The 22,305-nt window shown below is 39.9% G+C and overlaps 1 protein-coding gene across 1 annotated transcript in view; it reads right to left on the minus strand.

Annotated features, from left to right (window-relative positions):
- Positions 1–22,305, minus strand: part of GUCA1C (guanylate cyclase activator 1C) — a 35,906-nt gene that overhangs the window by 5,669 nt on the left and 7,932 nt on the right. Inside the window, exon 2 of the mRNA XM_062572491.1 lies at positions 308–457. Within this exon, the coding sequence (XP_062428475.1) occupies positions 308–457 (150 nt within the window). The remainder of the gene's footprint in view (positions 1–307; positions 458–22,305) is intronic.

Below are 22,305 nucleotides of genomic sequence, written 5' to 3' on the forward strand. Positions count from 1 at the left end.
TCAGCTCTCTGCTGCTTTATAGTATAGTTTATCAAAATAATGTCAGTGCTGTTCCTACAGGTTTTCACTTGCAATAAAACATTGTACCTGTAGAACTGTGTTTTAAAGTAAAATACTGCTCAGATATGTTTACTTCAACAAACAAGAAAATAATGGCAAGAGTGTCACTAGCGAGAACAATTTTGGTTTTACAGCTGTAAAATTTTTGGTAAAATGCAGACACTCCATTTACAACAGATGAAAAACCACTGCATCAGAGGCAATATGATAAATCAAATGCACTTACTATTGGTCATAACTTGCTTACCGTGAATATGCTTAATAGTTCTTTTTTGTCAATACATCCATTTCCATCAGCATCATACAATTTGAAATACCATTTCAATTTTTGGTCAATTTTCCCTCGTATAACCAAATTTATTGCAGCTATGAACTCCAAGAAGTCTATAAAACCATCCTAAGAGAAATAGAAAAAAAAGTGTTTAAAAATATTTTCTTCCTCTTCATTCTGGCGATTTCTTAGAAACAGGTCATCAAATTCCCTGTAAAATAAGCGGATTTATAAAACACCTTAACATAGAAATCTCCTGTGGTGTTTAAAAAGGATGAGCTCAAATGAAGGCACTATAGAAACCGTGTTAGCACAGTCACTTTTGTTTTCTCCCCAAAGCTGGGGAAGCAAATCTCTTCTAAGCAATTGATACTGACATTGTTTTGAGGAGAAGGAAAACAATTTTGTGGTACACTTCCGAATGCAAAAGAGGGAGTTCTGGGATACCCAGTTTGGTACTAATGACATTTCTACAGTAGTGCTGCTTATGTTCATATGGATAGGTACTGTGTAGAAATGCAGATGGTTTCCAGTGCAATAGAGCTGCTCCAGGTGTTGCTTGTCTGAGAGATCGTGTAGCAAGTATTGTACATGGTAACCAACAACCTGGAATGATCTCCAGATGTCGTGGTTTATCCATATCAACATCTGGTCTCTCCAACTGACACATTTTGGGAGAGGTATAAAACCTTCAAGTCATAAATCAGTCTCTAAATACTGAGGATTGGAGGATATTCATAAGGATAGAGCATTTCAGGTTGATTTAATCCCCTATTTTTTGCTTCTTTCCCTGAAGCACCTGACAAAAACCTGTCAAGGATAGAACTTAATGGTTGAGTGGTCGAGAGTATGACAATTCATTTGTTTCTGTAAAAATGTGTTAAAAATGGAAGAAACAGTTGTTGAATTTGGCAGTACATGCTCTGAATGTTTCTCATTCACATATAAAAAGAATTCACAGCTGGTAAATTTAATCTTGTGATCGTTACATTGGCCAGAATCCAGTCCCTTGGAAAACCTTGGAAAGACTGTTATCAGTTTCAGATGGTCTGTGATTAAGAGAAGATTGGATGAGTATCTAGTAGCGTTAGTGTGTTTTTTACCATCATACATCCACATAGATCTTGCATTTTTGAGGTTTTGCAATCACATTTTAGTCTATCACCCAGACTCCACTAGACTAAAGAAAAACCAGTCTTGTAAATGTGTGGTTTACTCATTGCCATACTTGCAGTGTTTGATGCCTGTTTAGTGCTTTTTGGCTAGGTTTGCCATGTCCTTTACCAGAATGCAGAAGCCCTGCGGTGCAATGCTGTTTGCCAGAGTGTCACATAAGAGGTAAATCCAATGTGTCAAACACACCGGATTCAATATGCATGCAGAAATTGTCCATGCAGAACATGTGCAGGATGACCATTGCTCAAAGACTCTCTGCATAGGTTCTACTGTGATCACTGGATTTCCTCCAACTGCAAATCCAGCAAAGACAGCACCCTTCAGCTACTGTTCAGAATTAAATGAAATTTGGCAGTAATTTTGTAAAGTTTTCTGACAAGATTAAGCCCCATATTGAAAGCTTTGCTTCTTTTGGCATACTAGCTTGAATTTCAATTTTTGAATTTTCCAATTTCTTGAATTTCAAGAAACATCAAATATGTAATGGAAAGTACAGGTTATATTCCCATCATCTCATTTTATAGATCTGTTAAGAACATGGTCAGATCCAGTTGACGTACTGCTGCTTCTTTATTGAAGCTCATACTGTTTATTGAAACCAGAAATTTTAGGCTTACTGGATGTTCGTGACCAGACTCATTTTCTCCTTTCTCCCATATATTTTTCCTTGGATTTTGAAGAGCAGTATTGTGTTTGCTTGCTTCCTATGTTTTGGTGTCACTTTTGTTGCTCTTTGGAAAGTGAAACCATCAGCTTAACCTGATGGGCATATGGAAGGCTACTCTGATAGATCTTTTGGATTGTCCCAAGGAGAAAGGGAGGCAGGCCAAGGTAGAAAAAACACGTCTGAAACACACGTGAGAAAAACTGCAGTTGCTCATAAAGTCCCAGCCGCGCTCTTCAGACATGCAATGACCATCAACCATGTTAACCTCAGTAGTCGATGCACTGGAAATAAAAAAAGTCATGTCTGCTTTCTCAGTATTTCTATGCAATATGGAACCAAATGTGTTGCAGAGGATCGGTAGGAAATAATGCTGTTTTTTTTTCCCTGTCATCACCTAAAAACGTGTATTATAGGTAGAAAACTTTTATTTGATGCAGAAGGCTGTAGTAATGTTGTTACACATATCCAGAGCTTTCTCAGATAAAGGGAAATACTATTTGTTATGGTAGCATCCAAGCGCTTCAGAAGAGTGTGTTAAATGATGAAAACATTCATAACAGTAACACATGATGCTCATCCTGTGGTTCTGTGATACTGAGGAGTTATTACATTATGATGTTATTAAGAAAATCCTACAGTGCTGATTTACCCATCTGCTGCTCTATAACCTTTCACAAGACAAGTCTGTAGGTAGGTCCTTGTGTGTCTCCAGACTCTGTAAAACTTCACGCTGGACAGTGGACAAAGTTATCTACTGCCCATTAGGAAGTTAGTCAGTTACAAGCAAAGGGCTGCCATAAAAAGTAATAAGCAGAGCTGATCACCAGTGACAGAAGATAAAAAGAATTCACTTGCAGTGTTTTACGCAGTTATTCCAAAGGGCTAGTTTGCAATATGGTTGTTAAATGCAGTTTATGGTGGTGAAACTTGCTTATCTGACAGCTTAGAACACAGGACAGATTTGTGTAATTTACGATGCAGTTTGTGTTTATTTAGGCTCATTTTCCATGCCTGTATGGAGTTCGCCTCTCCCTTCCTCAGCTGCAGCCCGTTATGGTGGAATCCCACAAAAGTCCCAAAGGAAAATGAGTGTGCTTTTCCTCCACCCATACAACTGGGAAAAGGTTACAAGACACGCTCTCTAGGTATAATGAAAAAGAGAAAGGAAATCTCCTAAAACAGTCCTCAGGGGCTGCTGTTTAGGGAGGCAAAGCTGGTTGCTTTTCTGCATCTGCTGAGATTGGCAGCCTTTCTGGCAAACAGCAGTGCAATCAGAAGGTTTCGTGATGCAAGGAACTGGCCCTGAGAATCACCAGAAAATACTCAAAACTCCTTTTACACGTCCCCAAGGGCCAAACACAAAATTTTGGCCCTCCTTGACCTCTCTGGACTTACAGCTTAGCTTAGTTGATTTAATTAAAAGATTTTGTGGTTTTTGGTCTCTAAGAGCTTGATTAGATAGACTAGAAGCACAAGGACATATCAGCTTACATTACAATTGTGTACAGCTGTGTTTCCTTTGATACTTTCTATTTGTAACTTGTTTTTATTTTGTTTTTTACTGACAAAAGTGTATTTTAAGTCCCTGGAAACTGACAGTTTGATTAACAAGACAAATGTAAAAGAAGACTCCAGAACTGGAGGGAGAACTTGCTGATTATATAAAACTAATTGCCAGGGACTTGATGGCACTCACAGGCCTTAATAGTCCTGACCAGCCTCACTGGGGGCCTCCATCCACACCCTGGGATGTGGATGGGCCCAGGAGCCCATTTAAGCTCAGGATGAGGTCCTCAGTCCTTGTCTGAGCTATGTTCAAGATGACCTTGTCTCAGTCCTCTCTCTGGCGTGTCTCCTGGATAGACCTCAGGTCTGTGCTCCAGCTAACGTGTCTCCTGGATGGACAGACATCTGCCTCAGACATCTGCTAGGGCTTTGCTCTAGCCCTGTCTCCTGGGTAGACTTCGGACTCCTGTTGTAGTCTTGTTTTTGGCTCCCTCTCTGGCCCCATCTCCTTTTGCTCCTGAAGAAAAGACAAGCTCTTCCATCTCTGCCCCTTTTGGAGCCAGCACAACACTTGGTATCTGCTGTCCTTGGCATTTCTAATGCTACTCTCATCATGGTTGTAGAAACATGTACACATCTAGGAAGAAGAGCTAACAGGCCTACTGTTACCTAAAGACCTTTAACTCTTGCTGGACTAAAAGTGAGATTGTAGACTGTGTAGCTGCAGAAGGAAAGCAAACCCAAGGAAAAGAAATAGTACACCCCTAAAACACTCTTTACCATGCCATTCTTAAACAAGCTATTTTCGTGGAGGGGGATGTGCTTTTGCAGGTTTTTGCACTGAAATTTATCACAGACGTCGCTGTACATGGCAGCAATGCAGAACTCTGACTCCAGACAGACCCTTACATTGAAGTGAAAAGCTTTGGAAGTGGTACATTTGAACTTGCTAAGCTAACTACAGGCATAAAGTTGTGTCACGTGTGCATTGTACATTTGTGAGTTCTTAATCTCACAGATTACACTGAGCAGAATTTGTCCCTTTTTCTTTTAGCACATCATGACCTGTAAGCATTGGACTGAATTCAGAACAGGTTTCAATGTAGGCAAAAGAGGTGGTCAGTGGTCTCACTCTTCTATCAACCCTCACTTCTGCTAGCAAAAGCTCCTAAAATTGTGAGACATTTCCCACTGCTCAGCTCTCAATCAGTCAAAAGAAATTCAGTAACACTAGGACTGGAGAAAGAAATATTAAAGCTGAAGGCTTGAGAGTCTGAGTTCACCTTTCTCATATTTGATGGGCTAAATTGAGCTGGAACTGTGAAAGTCTGCTTTGAAAGGAAGAGATTAAAGTGGAGAGCTTGCAACTAAACTGGTTTTAAACAACATGGACCAGAAAGACTATTCACTTCCGCCTAGGTTGAGCCTAGGTTGAGCTAACCAGAATGGTACACCTCAGTGAAAAGAATGGTGGTGAAGTTTGAGGATTTATCTTCTGAAAACTAAATTATTTGAAGCATCTCTACATGATTGTATGTAACTAGTCAGAAAACCAGCCTACAAAGAAGTAGATTGCCAAGTGCCATCTGCTTTTGTGTCAGATACATGGAGATGTCCGTGCAGCTGGGCAAGGGCAAAGCAGTACATAAAAAGGGGACTGCACATTAGTTATTGGATCTCCTGAGAACAGGGTAATTTAATTTTATCCTTTTATGAGATGTTACTGCTTCAGAGTATCAGGTTATATGCAATTGCTGGAGGCTGCTCCTGTTACGTAGTGAGGACAGAGATCTGTAGCCCGTGAAGGAAAAGCAGGTGAAGGAGCTATAGTATTATGCAATAGTGATTAATACGCCAGTCTTGGAAGCATAAGAAGGACATTATCCTTTGGTACCTAGAATAGTATTGCTAATCTTTATGGGTCCTTAGAAAACTCTTTTCAACTTCAAACTATTCGAATACAGATTAAAAAAAAAATTGAAAAGCTGTGAATGCACAACTGACCTCAAAAAGTGCTGTAAGTCAAGGCTCAGCCAGAACGATCAGAGCGCTGCTTTGTAGCTGCGCAGCTCTGACCTGAATACAACTTCGTAGCAGTGTCAATGCAGCATCACTGAGATAGCCGTGATGGAGCCAGCCATCTACTGCAAAGCGCAACAGCTATGCGTATGGACAGGGCCAATTTCTTAAATCAGTTCAAAATTGGATTTTGGGCCAATTCAAAACCTTAAGAGTGGTGAACTCGTGGTCTTACTAGGAGTACTGTGGACTTTTATTGAGGGTCTATGCAAAAAAAGCAGTGTCTGTGTTTTACATTTGCTCCTGAAATGCCTCTAAACTGCACAGAACTCAACCTGGCACCAGGAGAATAAATAGCTCAGCAAACCTTACCAGGATTAACGAGTATGCAAATATAGACAGTCTAGGTATTTCAGACCTAAGGCTTGGAACATTAAGTCATCTTCTCTCCTCGCCCCTAGGCTTTTAAAATACGACTTAAGCCTTATAAAGCAGAAGGAAGAGGTTATAATGTTGGCTCAAGTCAAATAGCAGATTACAGCAGCTCACAAGAACTGTGTGCAATTTATAGCTGATCCTACAAGCTTCTGTCTTTCTATCCAGCCCCCACTTTGAATATCACTGCTTTCTCCACCTGGGCAAACCAACGGAGGATGCATTTTACTCCATCTCATCTTCCTGCATTTCTCTGCTTTCTATTTACTTCTGAAGACTTTTAGCTTTTCCACAGAGGCTGTATCCACATTCTTGAACACAGAGCTATGTGTGACTCTCACTTTGACACATCCCTCAAATCTGATATTAGAGGGACTTTAAGGAGAACTCCAGAACCTGTGCAGTCTGTGGTCATGTGGAATGCCAGTGCCCTACCTAACCAAAGCTGGCATTTATATTGGGAGGGGGCAGAGGTTAACAGCTCCCTTTTCACCACCACCGCCTTGCCATCACTCACCATTTTCTTTCAAGATTACTGGAAAAGAAGGCAGACAAAATATTGGGCTGGAAGCTGTGCCTAGCCTGCTGCATGGCATAGTAGTGCCCAAGACCACTGTAGAGAAGGCAAACATCTCTCAAGGACCCTGTTGCCTGCCATCATCTCCTGCATGGCAAAGTTTTTTTTTTGTTTTTTTTTTTTTTTTTCAGTCTTTAGTTAGGAGCCTTTCCCTGTGCTTTTTGGAGCCTCTTTCTCCTTTAAAACAAAGCAGTTGGTAAGAGAAAGAAAACTAAAAACTGTAGCCACGACCACATAGCCTTATATTTTTTCAGCAAGATTTTTTGTGCTGAAAATTCAAGCAGATTTTTCTTGCCTGACAAACCCAAGAAGGAATCAAGATAAGGCTATAGAAGAACTGCTTTAAAGAGAAACATGTCCTCTAGTGGCAAAGATGGTCTATTTGGGTGATTGTCCTAGGTGTTCTTAGCTTGTGTGTTATAAATCAGTGTCTCAAGGGATGTATACAAGAATCCTCACAAAAGTTAAACACATTTGCTATCATTCCTTCAACTACTCTATATTAGCTTTTCACTAGATCGTCTCAGATAAAGGACTGCAAGAAGTGAAGATATTTGTACACTCATTTCTTTACCTAGTAGACACTGACATCTTTATTTCCATAAAAAACAGAAGGTGATAGATCATGTCTTGTCACAGGAAAGCAGTTACAAATTTAGCGTCACTACATAACTTTGTGACTAAATTAGTTAAAATGGATGTTCAATTTCTGTTGCATTTCTATGCAATTCTTTTCATTTCCCAAGTTTGGTTCATTTTCTGTTATCACCAGCAAATGTATTATTCACAATTGCATACTTTTGGACATATCAAAGTAACACTTGAGTGATAAAAGGGGAACAGAAGAAAATATAAGGCAGGTGTGGCCTTTAACTGCTCTCTGAATGAGTATAGCAATAAATAAAAAAAATTCTCAAGGTGATAGGTGCATTTTTTAAAAATACATAAATTTTCTGTAAATAAACAGATTCCTTAGCTGTTTCCAACTAAAATTACTTTCTTCTTTAGCTATATTACAATTTAGCAAAAATTAATATTTAAAAGTAATTATGCTTAATTGTACAGTGTTAATCTTCATTGCCTGTTCACACAATATGATGAAATTACAGCATTAGCTGGTAGTTGTAGTCATGTACTCCAAGCATTTTTAAAGTTCAGTGAAAGCTGCAGAGTACATACTGGTTTTTACTTAAATGAAATTTTCAAAGAAAAAATCCTCTACCGTGTGCTGAAAAAATGTCATTGCTTCGATTTGATGTGTAATATTGGTCACTGAGTAAGTGCAAGGGAAACACGGTGCCTTGGTGAGTGTGCGCTCAGCAGCACGATAGACCCGCTGCCCGGGGCAGCGATCGCCCATCATGCCCATGCTGTGCACAGACCCTAAGGCAGCCTCTCCTCCATGGGACAGGGGCATGCCTTGGGGCACCCCAGCAGTGATGATTTTATGATAAGGTTAAAATAGGTTTTTAGCTGGTAATGACACGGTGTGATAGTGCAAGTTAGTACTATCACAGCGGCAAGCCCTCTGCCATACCGTTAGAAAACAAAAGACTGTGAAATTGCACCTGCCATTGTGGGAAAGTCTTTGCAAAGTAATAGATTCCTACAGCCTTTCTGGAATGAATATATAAAATTGGATTAAAAAAAAGAAGTAGAACAAAGACATTTTTTAAAACATTCTATACATTAGTAGAGTAGTATTTCATGGAACGAGATTAAATATTCATAGAACAAAAGTTATTTTCTGTTACTTCTATGGAATATTTTTATAAAGGTACAGTACATTTAAAAGGCACTTAAACACACTGCCAAAAATAATATAGCTATACCAGAATTTACCATCTTCCTTATTTACAGCAATCAGGCTGGTTACTTTATATTTGAAATAATTTTATGCAACATTACTCCAGATTAAGGAGAAGCAAATGGTCTGGTTTTGTTGCATTTGTTGGATTGTGTCCAAAAGTAATGGGGAAAGGACATGTACATATACATGCCAATTAAAAAAACCCACAGTGTTTCAAAAAATAAGTGCTTGTGAATTCTGGCAGAAGTGTTATTTCTGGCTAAGAGATATCTCTATTCTTATTTTCACCTAGCTCTCAGTTTAGAAGCTGTTTAATTTTCTGACAAACATGCTTTTATTGCTGGTTCTGCAATGGCACGACTGTCAGAAGAAGAAAAGAAAGGATGTGTTATGAATACTTCCCTGTGTATAGACTTAATGAGGGCTGACGGTGAGAGTGAAAAGGGCTTCAAAACCAGAAAGACAAGATGATACATCTCTGGGCAAGGTGATAGCATGTGCTCTCTGTGTGTCCTGGGTCAACACAAGTAACTGAAGAAGTGCAGAAGGAATAGCATAAAACCTAGCGTGTCTTGCCAGCTGCAGTACATGGCTCTTGGTGCCATAGCCTAGTTTCTAGTGTACATGCTGCTGCTGCAATCTCGCTGCTTTGCTTAAGCTCACTGGCTAGAGTAAGCTAGGAGAAGCATACTTGCCCAGAGAGTCATTCCAGCCTGAAGACATCCTCAAAATTATACATGCAACTGAGCTTACCTTTGCCCAACTGTTTGAAGACTTACTTAGGATACAAAAAAGGAAAGTTGTTTGGAAAAGCCTGGAAAGATATTCCTGGAATTATCATCCTCTCTCTTTCTACTTGCTTTGGCCAACTGTTACCTATTGCACCCGGTGCTAACAGTGCCAAAGCTGGTAATACCACCAAAGGTGTAAAGGAGGGGCCAACAGCTCTGGCAGTTTCTCAGGCAGCCTGCCAGTTCATATCACAGCAACTAATCCCAGTCCTGAGCACATGTCAGTGCAAGATGATCTGAGAAAGAAAGTGCCAACAGGAGAGCAAAAAGAGTTTCCAGAGAAAGAGAGACAGCAAAGATGCCCTGAACCATTCTAACTCACCCCATAGGAGGAGGAAACCCTTAATTTTTAGGTCCAAGGTAGTGTTTGAAGTATTGCTCACTAGCAGTCAATTTATTTGCTCTGAAGTGCTTACTATGCCTTCATTAGAACATGGAAGGCTGCCATCATGGGGCCATGCCATGGGCCATGCCAGTCTTGAACAAAATAATGTCTTGAGTAGAATTTTTAGCAAAAATTTAGAACTGTGGGCTCATGTCAGTGGAAATAATATTCTTCCATTTCTTGCAACTCATCAGTTGAGAGAAAAAGAAGAACATCTATGAACAATATTGAATCATTTTTGTGAGCATTTGTATATTTTGTGGGTGGAATATGAGGCACAACCACTGATTTTATAGAAAATTTCATGGTGAAAAGATGAGTATGTCCTACTACTACAATACCCTCAGAGAGATACACAGCTAAATCCTTTTCATGTTGTTATAGCAAGAGAGGATAACATCTATTTGCAGTCAGACCACAGAATCAGGTGATAAGTCTTCCTGAAAATCAAAACTATAAAGACCCAGAAGCACAGTGGGGGAGAAAGAGGGATAAGGAGAAAAGGGAATAGTGATCTGCTTTCCAACACTTCACCTGTCAGCATCATGTAAAGTACAAGGCGTGAAGGGAAACTACTCTTCAGAAGAACAAAAAGACGTAATTTGAGGTTTAGATTACATTCCTACACAGTTATTTCTCCACACAGTTAACTTCTATTTAAGTAGCCCATTTTTGCTTACTTTATTCTACATCCAGCAGCCTGTTTGAGCTTTCATCCTAAGATTTCTAAATGGATTGTTTTTAAAACTATTTTTATAGTCTAATCTGCAATGCTAGTTTATCACAGAGCTACTTTAAATACTAAAAGAAAAACTACAAGCTAGAAAGATGACCAAAGACTGACATCAATTAGGTGATGTTCCTCATCTGCAGATTTCTTAAACATTTGCTGCAGAGTGTCCATTTTTCTGCATCTACCAACTTGCTCTACTCAAGAAGTGTAGTGAAAAATACTGTTCTCCACTGAGACTAGCCAGTGCTTTATAAAGACCTAGCAGAAAATCCCTTGGACTTGCATAATTTTCCTCCAGTGCTACATACCAAAATCCTATTAATCTTCTTTACTTTTCACAGTTTATCCAACCTTTTAAAATCCAATTTTCTTACAAAGTGACAGATACTTATTCCTTTGGCTAATTTCAAAAATTAATGCCAAAGTAAGCAATAAGAGAGCTACCGTGGCAGCATCACATTTTCAGTACATTGTTTCACATATTAAATAGCTGTGAATTTTGTTTTTTCTTAGGTCACAAGAACCCAATCAATCAATCTTTGCATTATTCAATCATTACATTTAGCAGTGGCAAGCCTAACTGCAACCTCCTGAAGGTGGATGACAATACACTGATTAAATGACCGAAGTCTTTCAGATGACTTTCAATGTCACAATACATCTCAGTAACGGAAAGCACCAGATTTAGTTAGTTTTAAGAAGATTTCAGCATATATTTTCTAGCTACAATAAACAGAAATAAACTGTTAGAGTGTCATGATCTAGGTTTTTGATTTTTTTAGAATAAAAGTGTGAATTAGTAGCAATGTTAGCTGTAGGATTTTTCTTCCTTAGTTCTATTTAAGAACAGCTAACTCTACCAAGGTATTTTTGGTATACTAGGCATTCTTTTTCTAGAAATGCTCTCCCTTATAGCACTGGTGTAACCTCACTCTTGAATGATATAAAAATCTGCCAGAAATACATATTATATATTTGCACAGAAAAACAAATATACATCATCATATTTGCTAAGCACTTAATTATTTTAGGTAAACATAACTTTTTCATCTCTGAAATTCTTCTGCAAGCTGCATGAACAAGGGCTGCATGGCAGTAACATACGGACTGAGATGCAGAAGGAATAAAAAAGCAGAGGAGGTCAGTGTGCTTTTATTTGCTGAACTGTTGTGTTTGGTTGGAGTGTTCTCACTGTTATGTTACAAATAGCTGAAGAGTGGAGAAGACTGAAATCACTTTCCCCTAAAACAACCTAATAAAAGGAATCTCTTAAAAATGATCTCTGCTGCACTTGTATTTTAATGAGAGCATTATTTTTGAAGACTTTCCATGGAAAGCTGTGACAAAAGATAAACCCACCATTTCTTAGGTTGCCATTCCCCTTGTATAAATAATGCTTGCTAGTATTAATGTAGGAGTTGTGAGTAAAATGGTTGCTTAAATGCTAACTCCCACACTCCTAGTGATAACTCAGGAAAAGTTTACTGTGCACTTACAGTTCTGAATGTTCAGCATTTTTCTTTTTCAGTGGAGCTAACAATGATGAACAACTTTCAAACTCAATAGCACAATTACTTATTTATTTATTTACTTATTAGCAAAACTTTCCACAGAGATCAAGGAAGGGATGAAAAGCTTTGACTTAGCACCTTTGTTTAACTTTTCTTTGTTTAAGAAATTTGGAAAACATACTGCATACTTCATGCCTTTGACTTGCCTTTGGAAGATGCAGTCTGCACACACACACACACACACACAAGCAATGATTAGCTTTTTTGAGGTACTTTCCTGAGAAGAAAGCTTTTCTAAAAGAGAATTAGGACATAGGACATAGGAGTCCATAAAGGAGAATTAGGACGTATCACCACACCCCAAGAGAAGCGGGTACTGACTGGAAACAGCTTTCATCCATTGAACAGGTGCCCCCGTTTGAGTTGGGCCTTAGCACCCATGCAGCGCAGTGATTTACCATACCCAAACATGCGAGATGACTGAGGCCCTGAAGCCAGGTGGCCAGGGTGGCGCTGCCCTTGCAGCACAGTGAGTTAAGGCAATGCTCTGAGCTGACCTGGTTTGGCTGCTGCCGAGACCAGGGGAATCGTGAGTATCTCTTCATGACCCTGAGTCATGCTGTGGGGATGTTCCCCTCCATGTCATATGCCTGCTGAGCAGAGCCGTTTCCACCAGCTGAGCTACTTTATTATCTCCAACCTGAAGAAATCCAGGCACCTCTAAAGGCCAGCTTGCAGCTGGATTCCTGTTGGTACTTGGATGGATGACTTGAGTGTAACAAGCTTTGCTGAGGCTTTCAGTCAGTCACAAATGGGGAAATCCTGCCGCACTACCACAATCCTTTTTCACCACTGCCGGATTACTGACAGTATTTTTTTTTTTTTTTTGTGGAAGTTTATTTAATCCTTTTTAAAGGTAAAGGAAAGATATCTGTAACAGACCTCAAATGGAAGCAAAAGGTTAACAAGGAGGTGAAATGCAATCCACTATTGTAGGTTTTTCTATATAAGTCCCATTAGCTTCTGGTGAGGTTAAGAATCCTCACTTTACCTGGGAGAGATTTTCAAACTAGCTGTTTTTAAAAAATAGAGGAAAAAGCCTATGTACCTTTTAAGAGTGTCTTATCATCTTACTCTATGATAGACTGCCTCTGAGCATCAGTGGCCTTGATTTAACTCAGGAAGCATTAAGCTTCTATAATTAGTATTGTAGATTAACCTGAGGCCTAACATTTTAACACAGCTTTCTGAGCAGATGTCTATTCATGAGAAAACAGAAGCCTACATGAGAACAAAATATGCTGAGAGCAGAGGGCCTGATTAAATAACTTAAGTTTTCCAAAATTAATTTCTTTAGATTTAGATCAACTGTCAACCATTCCTCTTGCTTTTAAGTGACAGCAATAGAAGTTACAAAAAAATTAAACTGAAAAAAAAACATGCTCTTAAACCCTGATATTGTCTACCCACGAATACATACGTCTATAAAATAGTCAGCTGGGGGAAGGATAGGAGAAGGTTCAAGTTGCCAGCCATCAAGCCAAACAAGATTTCGGTATATAAGGTACTATTAAGAAAAAGAAAAATATCGAAAAGTTTTAGAGACTCCACTGCTCACTGTGCTAATGACCCCTTATTTAGAAAGTAACAACCAGAGAAGAGCAAAAAAGCAAAGGAAATCAAACTTTGGCCTACAAATTTGTGAAATATCTGTAACACAGAGGGAAACTGAATGTAAGCAAGCACCCAGATGACCAAATTATTTCCAAATTCACATGGGTTATACAGGCAATCATGTACTTTCATTAACTTTTGTGGCTTGCCGATGAAAAGTTATCATCTATTTAACAAGGCAGAGTGCCTGTGTGTTCTGCACAGTGTCACGGAAGGCTGACGACCCCGTACTTGCACAATCGTAACTGCTATTAAGATCACACAGTGTGATACTCCCAGTCAGCCATCTACTGACCACTCTTCACGTATGTACTTAACTACAAGTACTTAACTAATAGCACTTCTCAAGACTAGAGCCTGTATTTCAGCCAAAATCCCCAGAGAGAAGAAAAAGCTGTAGAAAGGGTACTGGTCAAAAAGTAAATGTACGGAAAGAGGAGATCCCCTTATTTTATTTCATCGGTAACACAGCATTTGTTTCTCCTGCCCTGAGAGGCTAGTCTATAGCCACTTTATTCCCAGCTTCTCATATAAAAGGCATTAGAAACATGTACTTGAAAGTGTTCGATTGGTGTCTGTTTTTTCTAAAAGTGTGCCTTAAAAATAGGGATTGTTAAATAAAAAAAAAAAGGAATAAAGGAAAAGCAATATAATTAAACTTACAAAAACAGAGTGCTGTTAACAATGTTAGAAAAAGAAACAAAATAATCAAGGCTGTATGGTAAAAGAAATGCAATCATTATACTTAATAGAAACTCAAACACAACAAATCTGTAAATCTCTACAAAAAACTGGCGCGAATTCAGGATGCAAATCGTGTATCTTAAAGTGTTCTTTTCCATTTTTATTTTGGGTAAAAATCTATGCTGGCCTAAAAATGTACCAGGTTTGGTTCTGTTTGCCTGATGTCTTTCCCTAGCTTAGTTGATCCTCTCAGTATCTGACATAACCTTTGCAAATGCTTAGAGACTTAGTGACCAGCATACATTTCTGAACTTGGGTGCCTCTTCTTTTCTTTATTTTTTTGTTTTTGTTTTTGTTTTTTTTACTAGGAAGCTAATCTACAAACTATGACTTTGCTTAAGTTCTGCCTATGACCATAGCTGAATTTTCCATTCTGCTGCAGGAAGCTTGATGTTTCCAAGATCTACCTGCTGTAACCACAGCTCAGCTCCAAGTTACACAGATACAGAGCACCGAAACTTTCAGCAGACCTAGGTGAGAAATACCTAGGTCCCAGAAAGAGTATATGTTGGGATTGGAAGAGGGGCTATGTTAAGGCCCTCCAAAAGATGTTCAAGGATCACAGTCTCTGCTTAATGGCCAAGTATTTGATAGTTTGCAAAAGACCTTGGCAGTGGAGGTGACTGGCCCCATCCCTGTTTGGAGGATGGCAAGGTGCTGTTGTGGGACATAGGCAGCCCTTCCTGGTGGAGTGATGGCCATCCCAAAGTCCGCAGCTTGCAATAACCCAGCTGGGTAGAAAAGCAATTTTTCTATGACACTGAATTCCTGACCATTAGCCCATTTTCCCACCTTTCACCCTTGACTGATCTTGGCTCATCTGAGGAAGATAGGGGTAAAAGCAACGACAAAGAGCTAGCAAGAGTGCTCTCAGTAAAAAAGAGGAGTTTGGTCTTATAGATGAAGCAGCTGAGCTCTGTCAGGATGGCAATCCCTCCTGAAAAGCCAGTGTCCTGCAGCTGGCCATCCCACTGCAGCTCCTTCTGCTATCTGTCCCTCTGTGATTAAAATGGACGTATTTCTTAACTCCCTACATGCACCTGCCCTCTCATAATTCTTATGGCTTAATTCTTATGGAAAAAGTTGCTTTGTTATCCACCAACTCAACAGCTTCATCTATGTGACTGATGACAGTCTGCAGAGCCGGGTATTAAACAGTCAGCAACACAACTTGGAAATGCTAGAGAGAGAAGTGACTATTGGCAAAATGGCCATTTTGTTTAAGTGCACCTGGCTGCTGCCTCACTGGCTAAAAGTGAGCAAATGCTCTTTCTGAACCTGTCTTTATTCCTCTCTCTCCACTTTTAAATTAACTCAGAAGCTGCAAGGCTGACAAGTGTGTGGAGGACATGCTGGTAGCCAGTGTCCAGGGGCACGCTGGTGTTGCAGTGAAAGGAGGGCTCAATTTGCCTGGCTCTAGGACCTAAAATTTTAAGGCAATGCTCAAAAGAGACCTAGAAAACACCTCACTTGCCTGCCAGTCTGTCAGTCCTTAGATCCTCTGATATCTTTCCCCTCTTCCTCCAGAACCCCATGGTCTGAAGTCACCCAATGAAAGGTGCCACACAGAGGGAGCATACGGCTACAGGTTCAGCCTTTATACAAATGCAGAAAATACCTTGTCTGTTTGGGAGCCAGCTACAGCATGGACAGCTGACTGCAATCACAAGCAGCTACTGCAGGAGCAGGGAGACTAAATTAGAAATGTAGCCCAGAGAAGCTGCTTTACCTCTTCATTCAGTAATCTCGATGGTCTTGTAATTTGGGCACTGGGTGTTATCTCTGCATCCTAATTACACTTCCTCTGTGCTACAGATTGAGTAAAGCACTTTGGGCAAATCTGTTTCTCTGTGCTGCGCTTCCTCATCGGTTGAGTGGAGACCGTATTTCCCTCTCTATCTAATGTTCCCGTGAAAACTTACTCATTAATTTTGTACTTGAGCATACTAATATTTTGATACGCCCACATACAATGGAGATAAGCAAAGGATAGAAGAATAAACAGTGAACTGCAATTTGCATCTCATTTGACAAAAGTAGCTTCTTTAAATGAAGCTACTTCTAAGAGTCCTACTCAAAGCACTCAAAGTCCAGCCCCACATCTTTACCTCTAGTGCACTGTAATTGCAAACCTCTCCCCAGCAGCAGTTTGGTGAGCAGAGCCCAAAGAAGAGCCTGCAGGCTGCAACTCGCAAACAAAATCACAGTATGAGATTAAAGAAATAAAGAAAAGAAGGTTTACCTGGTTCAGATCAAAGATATCAAACACTCGTTTAATGTACAAATCTCCCTGTGGATCCAGCCCTTGCAGACCCAGAAGTTTCTTGAATTCGTGCAGACTAAGTTGCCCGGATGGGCATTCTCTCATAAATTTGCTGTAATAATGGTGCATCTCTGGGGCAGGGCCATCACCTGGTAATGATTCATTGGCACCCATATTATTACACAGCAAATGTCTCTTTTTTTCTGGGTTTGTATCTCTCAGGTTCAGAGGCTTGCTCACGACCAGAATTCAGACAAATACCGCACTTAAATGACTACGATAAACCTCTTACAACGTAAGCTTCTATTTTCGTTCTGTGACTATTTGTACCTGTGTGAGATTACCTTTAATGCCTGGTTTTAAACCAGCTGGGGTTTTGTAACGTGGCTAAGGTACAAGTAAACTGAGCCATGTTGAAATTATAATTCATGAAAATCCAATCTTTCCTACTGACTATGAACACGCATGTTGAAAAAGTTAAAAATAGATCCTCAGACTTGTTGACTTTAAACTATTTGCAAACCATTAGCAACACATGAAAGTCTAATCCTGGATTGGCTGTAAATAATTTTTATGATTTATGCTATCAATAAGGATGGAAAAAGGCAAGAGTTTAAACAAACATGCCTGTTTTCTTCCTCTATAAGGTCAGGGAAGGAGAAAAAACACTTTGGCACTGATTAGCTGCTATACAGGGAGGTGAACGGCTCAGGAGCATTACTATAGCAAAGGCAAATCTGGTGCTAAAAATACCAGTGTAAAAATCATAGGATGTGAGAGATGGAGGGAGAAAACAGTCCCACCCACTTATCCTTTTCACTTACAATCATATGATGGAATTAAAGAGCACAGTCCTGTGAGGTGCTGAGCACCTCATGAAAAACAGCAGCCTCCCTCAGGCCCAACTTAAGCCAGAGAGCAATCAATATTGTATGGGATCAGGACAGTTTTTACCGAGGACTCCACATGCTGAAAACGGGTTATGCTACAGCTCTCTCCATGAGGACGTCATTAAGTTTCAAAACATGTACTTCCTAATGAGACATATGCAGAAGAAAGTTTGAATGCACCTCAAGTGACTGTGAACTTTTGAAGATCTCACAGGAAGACATGGACATTGTCATAGGTTCAGCCAAACCTGGTTGAGTAGGTAGAGCACATAGAGCAAACTGGGTGGCTTTTATGGTGCTGTCCTTCCCCAAGGGACCATTTCTGAGCTCTAGGGCAGCTGCCTGATCCCAGGGACTGCGTTTCTGCAGTGTCTGTGAGCACAGGGGAGATGTCTGGGCTGGGAGCACTCTGCTCTGCTGCCATGGCTGGGAGGGCAGGAGAGTCCTTATGTGGCTCAGACCATTTATGAGAGCTGAGGGAGCCTCCAAGCTGAGGTGAAAAGGGAGTGGGAGAACACAACAGCGTCCCTGCCATGCTGTGAAGTGCTCTTCTCTGCAGAGTGGGGAGTGCCTGCACTCAAGTCCACTGCTCTTCTGCAGGTGACTATCAGCTGGGGTAGCATGGGGGGTGCAGGAAAATGAAGCATGGGTAAGGGAGCTGAAGGAAAATAGCAGACAAGCCTCTTGTGTATGTAGGGTCTGACCAAGTCCCTCATTTCTTTTTCAGCTGTCATGCCCAGGTCCCTAAGTAATGAGAAATCATTGTGCCAGACAACAGAGAATGTGACTTAAGCAGGCTACACACCTTTCCTAATATGATTAGGCAAAAACTGTCCATCACTAACTCACCCAATGCTCATCACCCTTCCTCTTGGAAGGACGTCTTAGGAGAAATCTGTTCCACTCAAACAACAACAGAGCTCTTGCATCTCTTCACTTTATGCAAACATTGTTCCCAGGATCCCAGTGAGGCATAGGAACTTGGGATTTGGTCACATAGTGAAGATCCCTTTCCCGCACCCCGGGAAAAAAAAAAAAAAAAAAAAAAAAAAAAAAAAAAAAGAAAAGAAAAAAGAAAAAGAAAAAAAGAAAACCCACACAGCAGCTACCAGCTTCCAAATAACAAGTCTTGGGGAAATGTACCCTTAGTAGCTGAGGCACATTAGATGGACTGCTACACTGGCTTCAAAATGAGGTTTTAGGAATGAAATTGTGTTCATATATTTCACTAGTCAAACTTTGTCAAATATTGTACAGTATGGTAGAAAACTTACATGAAAATGTAACTTTAAGATCATTCCAGCTTTAATTTAATACTTATTCTCAGGATCCCTTTAGTTTAATGTAACAATAACTAAAATACCTGTAAAAGACAGCAAAAATGCCCAGGGAAAAAATGACTTGATTTATGGTTTAGTCTAAAAGCATCCTGCACCTAGTGAGAAACTGGAGCTGTATGTAAGAGCTCGTATTACACCTGACCAAAAAAAAAAAAAATCCCACAAATCAAAAAACAGGAGGTGAATTTTATGGAGCATCAAAAGGCTAAAATTTATAACTTGATGCATGGTTTGACTGCTGTTAATAAACCCACACAGAGAAAGCACGTGCTACAACAATAGTAATTCTACACAAATCACCTGTTACAGAAGCCAATGGCAATGGCCTATTTCTGCTTTCATAAAACAACTCATAACCATGTGGAGCTGAACTGAAGAAATTAATATAGCAAAGGCATCTTGAAGAAAACTCAAACGAAGGATATAGAGACCAGTTTGTGTAAAGGAAGCACAGTGCAGCACCTGCAAATAAGCTATCCATACCAAACTAGTCTGATGCTAAAAGATGAAGATAAAATGACAGAATCTACTGAGATTTACATTAGCCATGCTAAGAAGTTGCAGTAGCTCTCTGGAGTCTGAAAAATATTCTGGGAATTAAGCAGTAATTTCAAACGGGAAACAGTTAAACTGCATATTTGCGCTGAAGATGACCTCCCTATAATACAAAGGATTGTTGGTTCAAGGATAGACTACTGCAAAACTGTGGGAAGATGACACATAGAAAATGCACACTGTGAGTAAAGCAAAACTATCTCTGCAGGAAAACACAAGAAAAAATCAGATTAATTAATACTGATCGGAAAATGATATAAAATCTCATCAGTTTTGGAAGGGACAATGTAATCTGAACTTCTTTCCAAGTAAGAAAAGGTAGTCTTATGACAGCATTGGAAAATAGAAGTTGCTATTTTTGGTATCTTCACAGGAGGATGCTCAGAGAATACCTTGATATCAGCAATGGCAGATAAGTAAAAAAGAGAATATTCTCATTCTCTTGGGTATTATGACAGCAGTGGTAACTCAGTTGTAAACAGCAGATACTGAATCCCTGTCTTATAAAACAGGGAGATCACACATCTTTGACCATGACAGATTCAGCTGAATGTCACCTATTTGAAAAAAGAGACAACTACTAGAGCTTGAAGTGATGAATGCTGAGTTTTAAATGCATTCAAATAAAAAAAGTTACCTAAAGCACCTTAAGATGATTCTCCTCTAAAAGCTGTCACTTCTCTAATTCACTTTTTGTCTTTTCCTCTTGATTTTTGAATCCATTCTAGCTGACTCCATCCCCACTGCCTCTTTCCTTCCTTGGCAGTTTCTACCTACCATTTGCTTTGAAAAGTGCTGTTTCTCTTTCTTGTATGACTCAGCCCATGCTTCTGGACTTTACCCTTGTCTCAGCCATCTTCCAATGCCTTCCCTTCCTCAACCCTGCTGCTATCAGATGTTATGTCCTGCTGATGCTGAGTGCATCTGCAGCTGCTGGCAAGGCACCTGCCACGGCCAGCTTCAGGGGCAGAGGGGAGTTGCCTCGACAGGACGTGCTACCAGCTCCCAATGTGCTTATAGCTACGCCTTGTCTCCCACCAGCTTCAGCTCTCAGCTGAACACAACTTCCCAGCTCAAACCAGAGCTAGGTGAGGTGTTTGAGAGACCACCTTGGCTAACCAACTGAAAAAGAGTCATCTGACAGCAAACAAAATTGCGAAAAGGGGAGGTTATCCTCCTCAGAGAGATGGACTGGCCTCCTCAGACAGGGAGCACAACCAAGCTAGCTAGTCTTTCCTCCTCCCATATCTTCATTGGAATGGAGGCTTGCTTTTCAGGATCAATTCCCTCTCCTCTATAAACCAAAAGCAAATCAGAATAAACTCTGAGGACGGTTCTAGCAGGGTACAATCTCAATCTCCCTGCCTAAGAAGAGAGGACCCACCAATTTCCTCCTAACACAAACATGGTGAAGAGGAAAAGAGAGCTCATAACTACTTTCTGTGGCATTTTAGCCATGGCATATTCAGCAAAGCATGCAGAAATACATGTACAATCACTTGATTATTCTCTGGTTGAAAACGTTGGTCCAGCACTGGCACAGTTTTGTAGCTGGCAATCCAATTCCTTGTACACCTTTGATATCTACCAGCAATCAACTCCCTGGGTCTGTGGAAGTTTTCAAAACACAAACAGAAGGCAGTGACCATACGAAAAGATATCTAAAGCAGCCTACTATGTCTGATTCGTTTTTGTACTATTGCTCCATTATTCGTGACTCAGATTGTAAGTACTGCACAGTGATACATGCCCTTGTGATGAGATAGGAAATTGTACTTATCTTAGTTGTGGGTAGATTAGCTTAGGCTTTTTTGTCATTAAACTAACCACTTACAGATATGCCTCCTTTGATCTTGTTAGCCACACATAGTACAGCACACTAGTGTCTATAAATACCCAGCAGACTGAGTGCAGCAGAATCACAAGTCTTATACTCTCTACAGAACACATTTATAGTCCATTTTCTTTTTCGTTTTGATGATTAAGGGAAGTACTTTGAGATACTGACTTTCCGCTTTCCATGAGGAGTTGAAGACACAGCACTAAGGGCCCACTCCTGAAACTACTGTTTACGTCAAGATTACTAGTCATCCACAAGATATATCCTCCTATGACAGTTATGCCTACAGGGTCAGGAATAGTAGCTATTGTAAATTCACTGATTTTTATGGACTGCCTTGTGGGCATCAGGGAACAGCAAGTGGGACTAACAACCTCTGATTAAGGACAGAAAGACAGTCCAAAGACAATTAAACTGTTACTTTTAAGTGGTCCAATTAAAAACAAAAAGATATGAGTCTGTCATCCAAAGAAAATCTGAGATACCAAAAAGGTGCCCTGACTCCACCTGTGAGAAATAAAAGAAGAAAAGTAATCCCTCTTGCATGCTTATAATCTGGGGAGGAAGGAAAAAAAAAATCAAATACTGAATTTTGAAAACCTTTTAAACACTTGATTTTCACCTTATGTAATTATTATTAAATTTATTGTTTTAAAAGTGTCATTTTCAATTTAAATTCATAAATTCTTGTTTCTTGAGCACCAAAAAATCTACGTATTATGTATCGTATCTCTGATTTAACCTCCGCCACAACAAGATTTTGATGCTGCAGGCTGTTTTCATAAAGGATTTCAGCTTAGACAAATTGGCTTTTTCCAGTTAACAGTATTATAGATTTCTAAACAACTCTAAATCCTAGCTTTTTGTCTTTACCTACCTACACAGCACAGCTATTTGGAAGAATTTAGGGTATTAAAATATCCCCCCTTTTTTTTCTTCACCAGTAATCAAACACGCAGACTTAGGCATTTTGGCCAATGGAGAGACACATCAGTAAACATATAATTAAAAGGAGATATTGTCCCTACCTAGGAACCGTTGCATCGACTGGAGATGCT

The sequence above is a fragment of the Rhea pennata genome, chromosome 1 (genome assembly GCF_028389875.1).
Source record: "Rhea pennata isolate bPtePen1 chromosome 1, bPtePen1.pri, whole genome shotgun sequence".
Taxonomy (NCBI): domain Eukaryota; kingdom Metazoa; phylum Chordata; class Aves; order Rheiformes; family Rheidae; genus Rhea; species Rhea pennata.